The 13,880-nt window shown below is 39.9% G+C and overlaps 1 protein-coding gene across 3 annotated transcripts in view; it reads right to left on the bottom strand.

Moving 5' to 3' along the window:
* The window catches only part of SYNJ2 (synaptojanin 2), a 65,773-nt gene that overhangs the window by 36,713 nt on the left and 15,180 nt on the right, over positions 1-13,880 (bottom strand). The window contains exons 3-4 of one of the 3 annotated variants that reach the window (XM_005518427.3): positions 10,873-11,143; positions 8,259-8,484 (exon numbers count right to left, since the gene is read on the bottom strand). In XM_005518427.3, the coding sequence (XP_005518484.2) occupies positions 8,259-8,484; positions 10,873-11,143 (497 nt within the window). Of the gene's footprint in view, positions 1-107; positions 303-8,258; positions 8,485-10,872; positions 11,144-13,880 lie in introns of those variants that run through there. The other 2 variants (XM_014263669.2, XM_014263670.2) reach the window with 2 other exon arrangements.

Raw genomic sequence — 13,880 nt, forward strand, 5'->3', positions numbered from 1 at the left:
CCGCAGTTAGATCCATCAGCCTGTGGCTCCTTCATCAGGTGACAGATAAAGACACTGAACTCAAAGGGTAAAAAAAGTAAACCATGTATCTCCCTGTATCCACTTACCGCTCAGCCTCTTTTCCATAGTCTCACAGGCAGAGTAACAAAGCACAACGTATTTGCTTTCATGTCATCGCAGCAGATTCAATTCACTTCTCACCCGAAATAAGAGAAAAAACACCACCACATCTTTCACCCACAGTCAAGATGGATTTGATCTACTGGTGGAGACACTCGGAAAGACCAGGGATATACTCTCCTGCTGTCCCGCTCACAAAACTTAACTGTGCAAAATGTCATTGCTCCTTGTGACTGATGATGGGTAACGTCAGGTGGGGGATAAGCTTATCTCCTGCTGTATTTACCATTTCTTATTTCACTGCATGCTGTGCCTTGTCAGAGAATCCAAATAAAACTGTGAAACCAGCAGCTTTGCCACGCCCATCCTGAGGTACAGAGAACAGCAATGTGATCTACTTCTTTTCCAGGGGACTTACAGCAGGACGTTCCAAATTCTCCACTTCCTTTCCCAACCAGACCTCAAACTCTCCCTTTATGTGTTCTAATGATCGCTGTTAACAAGCTGATTTTGGGTCAAAACTATAGGAAGCACATGATTTTCCCCTTTTGCCTTCCCCCATCCACAGTCCCCAGTCAAAGTGTTACATTATGTTAACTTGGCATAAAAGGTACTATCTTCAGATTCAATATGACCACAGAGCAACTGTGCAAAGCCCAGCTCACTCCTGTGGCCTATACTTAGCAGTGGAATCCTGGCTGCTCTCCACGGGGGATACATGATACACATGATACACATCTCTGTTATCTCATGCATGACAATGACTGCTCTGCAGCCCTGGGGAGGAATGGTATCCAGGTTATCCAGGTAGCTGCACTCACCACATCATATCATTTGGCACAGCTGCTGCCAGCTGGCTAGTAGCTCTGAAAATAGAATAGGACATGAAAATGGATTTCTCTACAGCTTTAAAGGGTTTTGTCTTTTTGGATTTGCCACTGGACATGGCCAATGGCTGGGTCAGGGAAAGTGCCTGACCTTGACCTCTCATCTTCATACACATTATCAATGTACAGTTTTTAGAGCTACATGTGTGAAAAAAAAGAAGTATTTAGACAAAACTGTGACAAAACATTTATCTAATATTTACCATATTTTTGCAGAGCACTTAAAACTGTTTCCATTTCACTAAGATGAAAGATTTAAGTTTCTTCATCATGGACACAATGTCAGTGCTCGAAGGATAGCCAGCCCAGAAGAGGTAGTGCAAAACTGTGTTTCAATCTTTTTTAATCTCTCACCAAAGCATTAAGAACCTTTTCCTTTTCCTTACATTCCATCCTAGCACAACCTCCTGCGAGGGTAGGGTTGCTCAGAGAAACTTTCTTGCATGGCCTGTGTCACAGTTTGAGTAATGTGGCTCTAAAACATGTTCTCCCAGTAAAGTTCTCTGAACATTATTGGCACCTGAGTGCAGGAGCAAATTACCATGGCAACACACTGGTGCGCCTTTTCTTTGTACATTTGTGCTCAAGAGAGCTCATTCCTCCTGCAGCTGGACTACGAGAGGAATAAGCAGTCCCACCTTCTTCCTCTTTATCACATTCTCCCTGAGACTGGTCGTGTCAAGACGAGTCAGAGACTTCTACACACTGCATCAACTTTTCACTCACAGCCATGGACCCAAAAAAGCTCATTCCAAGGTAAAGCAAATTAACAGCACTACTACAGCCCTGGCATTATCCTGACTAATACTAAATGAAGATTAGGACTTGTGCAAAAAAAGATTCAGGACTGGCCTACTTAAAATTTTGACAACAATCATCACCCTAGCAATTAATGAGTAGAAATGAAACATCTAATGATGACAAACTTAGACAAAGCTTTACTTGAAGTACAAGGTGGTCACTCGAACAGCTTGCTACAGAGGATCAATTTTCGTTACAGTATTCTGTAACGATTCTGTTCCCACACCTAACTCCAAAACTGACAGCTCAAGTGTTTCTTTGACCAGCTCTTTTAGACATCCACCTTCAAATCTTTAGGCCTACTGATTAATAGATAGTAACTCTAATTCAGTATCTGCAGTTTAACATCCTTCTGAGTTACAGTTTAAAAGGAAAGTATTTCCTCAGTTACAGAGCATGAATATATAACCTATCTTCCTGCCAAATACAGAAGAAAAATACTGACCAAAAATTTATTTCTTCATTAACAGATGCTCTATTTCCACTTCTTAGTGAGTTAACAGACGTTTGTTACCAGTGCCACTCATATTTTCTTTTATTGCTCACTGGTTTTGACCCATTACTTCCTGTTTTCTGCTCTATTAAGCTGTCCATTTGGAGAACTGAACAACAACCAAAATATTCAAACTATTTGATCATTCCTGTAACCTAAACAGGATGCCTAAACCTTGATGTGATGGGCTGGGGGATCCTTTGTCAAGCTGAAGTCTAATACAGGACTCTCCTATGATGGCAGAGCATTTTAAAGAAACTTGCATTTTTTAAGTATGCTGCCATAGAGCTTTAAGAAATTATATGAGGTTTTTGAACTGGGAGCAGAGTCTCTCCAACATAGTCACTCACAAGAAAGTACCTTTTTTTTTCTGTTCGCTTACAGGGCTCATCATTCTGTCCTCTGAAGCAATTCTCTGGTCTTTCACAATCTTTCACCTTATTCCCATGACCCAGATGAATCCAAAATTATTTTTTTCCAAGCTGCCAGTGAGTTGGAAAAAGACCTAATATTTTTTTAATGAGTGGGAGACTCATTTTAATGACTTTTCTGCCAGTCATTCCTTCCTAAACAGACTCTAACCATTTCATTAAGCATTATAACGGCGCAAATCTTCCCTTAATTTCAGTAATACCCACTATCCTTCATTCACCACTCCAAAGAACATGACCCTTGATCCTGCACTGCCTTTTACTGTACATGTCTCTTGATCTTACAGTATTAGTGGCAATAGACTTCCTACCAGCAGACTTGTTAAGCAAGCAGGTTTAAAGACTAAGACAACTTTCCAGATCAGGAATGGACATAATCTTAGCAGCCACATGCACTGTAAGAAACCCTATTTGCTAAAATCTTAAATAACCACTGATAATACATTTAGACTGAAATTACACTCATACATAAAGGATTCCAGCTTCGTTGCTTATGCATGGACAAGTACAATTTCTTTTCTCATATTCTTCACAGTCTTAATCAGTTTTTGTGCACAATGTCATATTTTCTACAAGCACATATCTGTCCCACTTTTTTGTTGCTCTAGTTTTGACTTTATCACCCTGTCCTCTTAGCAGAGCCATTTCCCTTATTCTAAGGTACTAGACAAAAGATCAAGAGTTCTTTAAAAAAACAAACTTAAAAGTAAAATTACTTATATGCAGAATTATCCTGTCCTCTGTTTTCCTTTTCTCACAGACAAGAAGATCATACTGGTTTTTCTCTAGAAGTTCAACAACAATCAGTTACTTTTTGGACAACACTTAGTCATTAGGATTCATACATACTGCTAAATCTGTGTCTTAGTGGAGCCTTACCTCTTGACTTAGATCCAAAATGACAGCAAGTTGGCGCCTATGTACTTCAGAGAGAATGTTCATTCCTATCAAATCCTCAGACCACTGAGGACTACTTCATTAATCTCAAGGGTTCTGGCCCATACTGCAATCCAATCCAGTCAGCTGCATGAACTTTCAGACCAGTTTTCCATCAGACACCATTGCAGCAACTGGATAGCTGACCCATGTGGAATACCTATTTGTCTTAACAACAGATTACTTGGCCTGTGACCGCTGGTGTTAGAATTCGCCATGCTTTTCTTTCAGGTTCTGTGGTCTTAGAATCTCTTTGTGGTCTCTTTCTCCAGCTCAGGATCAAGGGTGATAGTACTGACAGTTCAATAGGACATTTTTCAATTTTTCTGTTCTGTTGCATAGAGCCAGACCTTGTCCCTCCAATAGGAAGATCTCTCCTCGTAAACAACCTTCATGCACTGGCACTGCTAGAAAGCTTCTGGGCAAGAAGCAAACATCTGTGTCAACCCACCGGTGTTCTAATCCCAGCATGCTGTGTCCATTTATTGCTTGGAATAATTTCTTCACTAATCTCCATCACTCAGCCTTATTAGAAACAAATAATCATCCAGTCACAACTTCAAACAGCAAAATTCATTACAGACTCAAGGGGTACACAGAGACACAGCCCCTGATGAAATGGATACTCAGATGGCATATTTGAAGATTCCCAGCTCTGCCACACAAAGAGCATGGACAGCAGATGGCCTAAACCGCTAAACCTAATACCTCTCCATGAGTCCCTTTAGCTCAGGCCATGGAACCCAAGGATATATTTGCCAAAATAATCTTTTTTGCCTTGCCTGGAGCATACTAAAACTTGATCCAGAAAATAAATCAACCACATGATTTCATCCATCCCTCTCCTGGAGAGCTATCCAACACAGTCTAGGAGGTATTGTGAAATAGGGATAGTTTTCCTTAATCCATGCCCGACATTTTTTTCTGAAACTGGAAGAAAGGCAAGGTTAATTCAAATTCTTGGTATTTCCTTTTAATGCTTTCTCAAAGTTTCAATTTTCTTTACTGAACAATTCCATGAAGGGGGAAAAACTGAAACCATTTATTTGTCTTTGGTTAATTAGAATGGTTCCTTATAATCCACATAGTAAGATTTTAGTATAACTCATTGGAGGATAACTGCAAGAAGAGCTGAAATGTAAACAGTGTAACAGGCACACAAACTAAATGAAGAAAGCATTTCTAGTTCCTCAAAGCTATCGGAAGAAAAGAATTACAATAATGCAACACATTCTCAACTTCAAAGGATTACTAGGGGAGGAATAAAAGGTGGAGGAAAACATTTAAGCTACAACTGAGAAACAGAGACTGATTTAAAAGCTACTTGAGAATTAACTGCAATATTGCAAGCGCTCCAAGTAGAAAGGGCTACCATCCCATTACAAAATATTTGTCAGCAAATCTGAAAGCACACACTGAAGGGATTGACCTCTTTCCTCTTAATTTTGTTTTTCCTTAAGTCTTTCCTATAATATTTTCTTTCTTCTTTCTTCATAAAGACACAAGCCAAACTATCAAAAAGCTTAAAGGTATACTAGAAGTTGTTATTTATTTTTTTTAAAGAAAAAGTGAAGCTATTTTACTTTTCCCCCCTTCTTCTCAAACACTGAGTCACAGCAGTTAAGTGAGCCCACAAAAAAATGACTCATTGCAGAGCTGAAATGCCACAAGGCTAACTCAGTGGGAGACAAAAGCATACCATCTATGCATAAAAGAGCTGCCTGCAGATTAAGATTAATTGTTTCTCCCTCTTCTAAAAACAGAAAAATGTTAGAAGCAATTCCTACAAAGAGGGGAAAAGTCCTGGGTTTTCCAGAATCCTAGGGTGCTATTTATCCATGAAAGCACATAGCCAACATGCCATTATACTGTACAGGCTGCAGTAAATGGAAACAAAATCTTATTCAGCCAAGATATTACCTCACAGGAGATTAGTCAGGCGTTTACTATGAAAGTAGGAGAGAGTTTATTCTTGGACTCTTCCTTCCTAATGGCAAGGGGATGCCAGCTTGAACTGGATCTCAGGCATCCTAGTGGTTAGCCCAACTTTGCTTTCTTAGGACATGCAGCTTGGTAAAATTAGTGTTTAGCACTATTAGTAACAGCAACCTTCTTTTCCTTCTTTTCTTTGGTTTTAGAAACCAAACAAAACACACAACCCTTTAAAACTGCAAACTCTGTAATTTTGGACCCACTCAAGCCTTTCACCCTAAAACCATTTCACTCTTGCACTTTTGCTTACCCAGTTGAAAAAAAAACCTCAAAAGGCTTCAGTTCTCCCACTCCAGCATCTGGCTGAATGGGAACAAAGCACAGCAATTCCCACAAAGAGCCTGACCCAGACCCAGCTAAGGGAAGCATCAGCAATCAAGTACTGTTTTGCCATTCACCAGGAGCCAATCCTCAGGTTTTCTGCTGGAACACAAAGACCACCTTATTTTTCATGCTAAACATTTGTAACATGATGTATGCCAGGAATATAACAAAATAAAATTAGTTACTTCTGATCCACCTAGTGAGCAGGATAGCAGAATTACCCATAATAAGTCAACTGCTAAGTGCAGTGCCACAAATGTGAGACTCACTGGAAAAAAGCTGACAACCCATTCTAACATTTCTTCCCCTGCTTTTCAGCAAGAGAACATTCTTCAAATCCTGAGTAACAGGATTAGTGCTTTCCACTAATATTCATAAGAAGATACTCAACTAAAATAGCAGAATGTACCAGGTGTCACTTAAAATGGCATATCTCCCTTCTGTTCCCAGCTTCCATGGGAAAATTCCACTTTTCAGTAAGCAAACATAGCTGTATCTCCCAATGCACTGACAGACTTTCTAGAAATGTGCAGATGTTGCAAGACATGACTTGCAATTGCTTTGGAGCAGTGACACGCAAGAGAATTACTAGCAGAAAATTTGAAGGCTGATATTAGAGACCCAAACACTGCAGGGGAAAATGCAGCTTCACATTCAACAAGCAGAATTTGTGGGAGCCTGCACACTAAGTGGAAACATGCCAGCCTAACTGAAAATGCAGGCAAACCGGAAAAAGGAGGGACATGAGCAAGAAATCACCCACATCCCCAGAGAGAACTCTGACCACTGAGCAGATAGTCACACATATAACATTGTGCATGTTTTGAGCACCTCTTGGGAATCAAACCTCACCAGCAGGCTGAGGAATACCAGACTGCAACTCCTCCAGGCATCCTCTGGAGGATCAAAGCACTGTCAAATCTAAAGTAGCTCTTCATATGCCTTTAGGCAGAACCAGGTGAAAAGGTTAAAGCTGTATTACGAAGACAACAACTTAGAGGAAATGTGGAAAGTACCCAAACATGGCTGGATTTTGGACAAACAGGTGCCTGAAGGCATGCCTGGCTCATGTAGTGGGATAACAGGAAGGAGCTCACTGGGTGAGAGCTGCTACATTCACACATTGCCGTGAGGAAATACCAGAGCAGTCAGCCCACAAAAGTGTGGGCACCTTTCAGAGTGGGTGCCTTCCTCAGCCATGAGGCACAGGCTTTCAATGACAGCTCAAGTATCTCTACGCTGGCCTGATTGTTTCATGCTCCTCTTACGAGCATCACATAAACAATCCACTTTCATTGTACATGCACCTACATATATAGACACATACATACACAATCTATGCCACATATGCAACTCTGCAGGTATGCCCAGAAGATGCTGAAAACAATCAACTTCTAGGAGTAAATCCCTGTTCTTTGTTGAAAACTACCAGCCATTTGTCTATTCTGTTTATACAGTGATCCATTTCTGTATGATGGTTCTGACTGCTAGTAATTACTACTTCAGTTTAAAAAGGAAAAAGTGATAGTACCTGAGTAAGAAAACACTTTCTTCAGCTGGCACAGAAGACTTCAGATTCTCCATGGTCCAGTGCTTTTTACTGACTTTCAAGGCAGCAAGCTAAAACCATGTGCAATAAAACCAAGTGACTCTGTTGTTTTGTTTGGCTGTGCCAATCAAGGGAGCCTGATGAATGCATTTCACACACATAATTTGTCTCAGCATCAGCCGGAAATGAGGCTTTTACCACACATGTATAAAAACTGTCATACCACCTCACACTGGAGAGAATCCAGCACAAACCAGTGGGGAATATAAAAGCAGTCTCCTCCAAAATTAGTTAAACTAGAATTTGCCTGACTCTGAGAAGATTTTATTTTTTTCAACATTTTCTTTACTAGAGAAAGATTATTTGACAGTGAACTTTACTAGTCAAAGAAGAGGTCCCAGCACCTTTGCTAGACTCCTTCCTGAATGGTTTAAAACCCCATATCTGCATTTCACTATAGTATCAAATGGCCAGACTTTCACACTCAGGAAAAAATAAAAAGTGTTAGTGAAAACTGTCTAAATGAAAAAGTCAAACAGAAAAAAAGACCAGATTGCAAAGAAATGCTTAATGGGCAAGAACAAACAGATCTGTCATGCAATAATATTTTAAATATTCTTGAAAAAAACCCACTTGCTGAGCTCCTTTAATTCTCATTGAAAACCCTGCCCCAATTAAACACGAATGGACTAAATTATGCAAAGCCATTGGATACATCCTCTTACCTGCTCTGTCTCAACAAAGTTAGACACATGTCCATCATCATTGACCCCTCGGACATGGAAGCGGACACCAGCTCGCTCGCAGCTGATGCGAGAGATGAGGCAGGCTTTTGCCTTCTTGTGGGAAGCATAAACAGTGCGAATGTCCACGACTCCACAGACCACTTTCAGCAGCCAGTCAGAGCAGTTCACCTGGTAGTGTTTGAAGGGCACATGCAATAGCTGGTTCCTGAAAGGTTCAACAACATGCAGGCACATTACTGAATAAAACAAACAGACAGGCATGCGTGCCACCTGACAGCTATCAGTAATCAATCAATAAATGTTTTATGACCCCTTTTCTGCTGTGCCTTATCTCTAAGCACACCCAGGAAATATCAGGAAGAAACCCTTGAGAACTACTAGAGTGAACTGAACATGGCAAATTTTAACCAAACAGCTACCACCAAAGTGCTGTCTTTATATCTTGTACCTGTCTTATAAATTCAGATGCAAATGTCACCTCTTTCAGCTCCAGAAATTTATATTTAGTAATCTTTTTCATAAATTACAGTGTTGTCAAACTAATTACTTTTTTTGGAAGAGTACTGCCTGGACCTTAGCATTCAGTACAGGATGAAGAACTGGTTCAAAATCCACCAGGATTTTCAGAAAAAAAAAGTTTCAAGCAGAAACTGGATCTGTAGGCCACTGGAGATATTGCAAAAAGTACTACTTAAAATGAACAGGAACATCTGTTCTAACCCTCAAGATCAAGAACTCAACAAACTTGTCATGTCTCATTAACAATGATAATAGTCTCCTCTATTATGATATTTTTCTTTATTTAATGTTTCAAAATGTGCCTTTAGTCATACAGGAGGGCCAGAAAAATGTCTTTTATGACTGTGCATTACTCAATAGAGGAGCTGTAACAAAGTGTGAAACCCCCTGAAAAACTGTTCTTCTAGAGTACAACATTTACCTGAAAAAGGTGCAAGGCATTATCACATTTTTAATCTAAATATGTAATGGAAAAAGCAGCTCTAAAACAATTTTTGCTATCTCTTTTGCACCTCTTTCTCCCAGTTCTACTTGCAAAGGAAGTCCTCACTCAGGCAAATTCCAGTACATTTTTTTTTTTGTTCTTGCAGTTCATTGAACAGGCAGTTTGTGTTGTCTATAACTAAGGTCATCTTACACTTTTCATTGTATAGCTATTTATCTCTTTCCTCAAGCATCTATTGTTTGGTCTGAAATTTCCCATATCACCTAATTACCTCAAGATAAATTTTCTTTGGAACATCTTTTTGCCCTTAATGTGATGTTGTCACCATTTTTCCCTGTTCTACAATCTATTGGAGAATGGAAACTCTTCAGAATTTACTTCTAGATGGACCAGAAGCAGTAAAGAAGGAAGGTTCAAATATACTTATCTTCCAAGAGGAAAGGTTTCAAAAGGCAGTAGCGGGAAAAAGAGTTAATTTTTTTCTTTATTATGGGATATTGCCATCTTAGCAGTCTCATCACTGGAGTACAACTCATTTCTGCCATGTGTCTGACTTGACAATGCTTGGTGAGCTTTTGGAGAGGGATGCATCTTTAGCACAGTTGAAAGCAAATATTTATTATGTATCTTTCTTAAGTTTTAAACTCAAACTACTAGATCCTACATCATAGGTGAAAAGATTATTTAGCCTAACTGAACTGCTCTCTCATGTTAATTTACCACCCATTATGAACATTTTCTTATTTAATATTCACCTACTTTGGGCCACAAACCTCACTGCACATTCTAGCAGTACATCCACATTTAACCCTGCCAGTTATTTTCCACCTACATCAAACCCTCATTTATTTCCAGAACAGCTATGCCTGCTGTGTGACTATCTTTCTGTTCAAAAAGAAGAGAGCAGGGGGGTGAAAGGGTATAGAAATGCATGCATTATGCCAAAACTTGCAAAGCAAACAAGCTGAATTACATCAACAAAGCATTGTTTTTTCTCCTTTCCCCTCAACCAATACTTACCACAATACAAGATATTTTTTTCTTTGCTTTATAAGCACAAGAAAGTAAAAAGCACAGAACAGTGTATTGCAGGCATTTTTTTCGTGCAACTTAAGTTTTCACTGAGCTGTGAACATATTAATATTGATGTTTTCTTGATGTTTTCAACATAAAAACATAGTAACTAGGGGACATTACTGAAACAATAAACTACAGACTTTAAACACATGCTATTAAAAAATAACAGATACTTCAGTGCAAATGATGTGATTTAGGAACAGTTTAAGCGCAGGTTTCTGTTAGATAACTTTAAAGAAAATCATTAAAAAGGACTACAGGGGAGACTATTCGTGACATATAGGGACATGTTTCCATAGTATGAGCAATATATATCTTGTATTTTCCCCTTCAAAGCATAAATGTTATTTTATAACTGCACTTCACTATCAGATTAATTTTAATTAAACACAAGTTACCATGAATTCATTAAAGCCACCTGCCCTGTAAAAGGTCAATGAAAGGAAAGGAGATGCACTTGAAATGCACATGTTCACTTCCCTCTGAGAATGTCTAACCAATGAGATACAGGTGGGGACAACAGAAGACCAGGGTATAACATGCAGTACTAACCAGAAGAACGAGTTACCAGATTCATAGTTGTTATCACCCTGCTTCTGAGCCCTCACAGTCAGGTCAAAATTTGAGCCTGCATTAGGCCAGGAGAAATAGAACATCCCAGAGTTCAGTATTTTCTTCAAGGCAGTAACACGCTCATCTTCCTTGGTTTCTTCCTGGAGAGGACAGAAATCTGTTGCAGTAATTTTATAAACTTCAGCATCCAGGATTTTTCCCACCGACGTACAGCCTGTCACCAGGACCAGAAAGTGCAGCCGAGTGTTACCTAGAAAGTGACAGACAGTTACAAAAGGGTTATTTCCAGGTGGACACAGCTTCTCATCAGTTCTGTCACATGCAACGCTGACAGGGCTCCAGCAGAGGCCAGCGTCTTTGCTTCACAAGAGAGCAAACAGGCACAACAGACATGCAGGCCACATTCTTTACATTTCTGAATTCCTCTTAACTGCAGATTAAGTGGCTGGAATTGCACAATATTCCACAACACTTATCCATCGACATCCTTTGCTGCACTAGAGTGTGTTTTCCCCACTGACTTTATGAAGAGCAATGTGCTTACTATTGGGACACTACTCAAAAAATCAATTTCACCACCCTAGAGAACTTACAGCATTCAGATCCTTCACTGGATTCAGCTGAAGCTGGGCATGTTCAAACATTCGTAAAATTTCAGAATTACCAGTTCTTGAGATTTTGCTTTTTATATCACTAACACATGTACATGATTCGACGACAACCTCAGTTATCACTAAAACAATTACAGCTGCCTCAACTGTGAAATCATGAAGCAGCTGAACTTCAGGGCCCCAAAACTAAAAGATAAGTTTGGAGTTTTAGAACCTCACTGTAATCGGATCCCTCATACACAGAACCATTTCAACCTCTGTTCATTCTCTCTGAAATGATAATTAAGAAGCAGTAGAATAATTTTTCTGGAAATGCTGGTTTTACTACAAACTGCTTGATTCGCTTAAATTGGCCTGTAATGGAGACAATGTCATCCTAGTCACTCCAGTTAGTAAGAAAAGGTAAGAAGTGAGCCAAGATTTTTTAATTTAGCACAGCAGAACCAACAGCTGACCTGCCAAGAGCAAGCTAATTAGCTAAGGGCACAGTGACAATCTGGGACAGTATGGCTTCAAGACAGCAAAAGGGAACACTTCTCAGCATCACTTTTCAACCCTCCAGGGTGACCCACTGTCTGAAAACGCACAGCAGCTCTCACACAACAACTATTCTTTTTCTGAAACACCAGTAGGGGAGTCCTTGTTTTCAGATAACAGGCTGATTACAGAAATTAGAGTTAGGGGTGGTTTTCAGCAGGGCCAGAATATTTGCATAAGCACGTGGGACTGGAATGGCAGGACAAGGTGGGAGATTAGATCTTATTCATTCTGTTCTGCTGACTCCAGTTTTGTACAAAGGCCAGTGTAGGTGGTATTTACTAAAAAGCTCTGTTCATCACATTTCTTTCTGTAACAACGCTGTGCCATGTTCTGCTTCTTGAGTGCTTTCAAGAAGTGAAAAGCTTGTGATATCACAGCCAAGGGCTAGAAATACTGAGTTTATTCCTCCTTTGCACATGACTTTGCGTAATTATAAAGAGATATATTATAAAGAGACACATCAGTTATCACCAGGAGAGTTCATAACTGACCAAATACTGCCTTGCAGCCTCCAGAAAGGGTTAGCAGGAGTTAGTTGTCTCTCAGGATAGCTTCTGTGACTGAGCTGAAACCATGCAAAACTGACCAGCTCAAAGTAAACTTCACTCACGAGACTCTGGAAGCAATATATAGGAACACTTATTAGTATGCCTTAATATCAGTCAGCTTTGTTAGTCACAGAAAAACAGCAGTGAAGGACTTGGAGAGCTGCCTGGGTGTGATGCTGAGACAAAGACTACAAGTACTTTCATTGTCTTCGGTGACCTTAAGCCTTCCTTGACAGTTTAGAAGAGATCAAATGAGAAAGTCAACATTAAAATAGCCAAAGAGAACAAAAACTTAGTAATACAGGGCTTGTTACCTGTGGTTCTGTCCTTCAAGGAGCTCATAACCAGTGGAAAATCACTGGATCTATACAGAATAATCCTCTAGTTTAAGAAGGTGTTGAGTAGGAATATTTGCCTTACCTAGAAACTTGCTCTTGCTTACCAGAGACTATGAACTGTTTTTACTACCTCCTCCACTCAACCACTCACCCCCACATGGGATACTCATCTACACATTCAAAAGTCCAGCATCTCTACTCCCTTAAAACACTAGCTAATAAGCTCCAAAAAAGTAATCACACCTAAGAAGGTATTGCATTTTCCCTAAAGTATAACAAGATTGGTTTTCTAAAGCTGTGATACTCTTCTGCCACTGGGCAGTAACTCTGCATGAAAAAGTCAGGGTTGTTCAGCCTGGAGAAAACCTTATTACAGCCTTTCAATATTTAAAGGGGGCCTATAACTAAAGATGTGGAGAGACTTTTCACAAGGGCTTGTAATGATAAGACATGGAGCAACAGTTTTCCACTGAGAGCAAATTTAGATTGAATACAAGGAAGACATCTTTTACAATGAGAGTAGTGAAACAGTGGAACAGGTTTTCCAGGGAAGTTGTGGGTGCCTCATCCCTGGGAAGCATTCCAGGCCAGGTTGGAAGGGGCTTTGAGCAACTTGGTCTAGAGGTAGGTGTCCCTGCCCATGACAGGGGTGGTGGAAGTAGATGGTGTATAAAGGTTCCCTCTGACTTGAGCCATTCTACAGTTCTATATAAACAGAATAAGTCTCTCTACAGTACTCCAAATTATATAGCAGCCACCATGCACTTTTCATACCTTTTAACAGAGACAGGCTGGCAAAGGAGCTCACACTTACAGCCCAGAAAACTGGAGAAAAAGGATGAAAAGAGAGATTTAAGGTATAATAAAGCTAGCCTGCTTTGCCACTTGGTCCTCCCAGGATGCTCTCTGAGTTCAAACCTCTCCTATTTGCTTAAAAAATTGCTTAAATC

This window comes from Pseudopodoces humilis, chromosome 3 (genome assembly GCF_049639895.1).
Source record: "Pseudopodoces humilis isolate 2021_Gansu_Grassland_sample_001 chromosome 3, ASM4963989v1, whole genome shotgun sequence".
NCBI lineage: Eukaryota > Metazoa > Chordata > Aves > Passeriformes > Paridae > Pseudopodoces > Pseudopodoces humilis.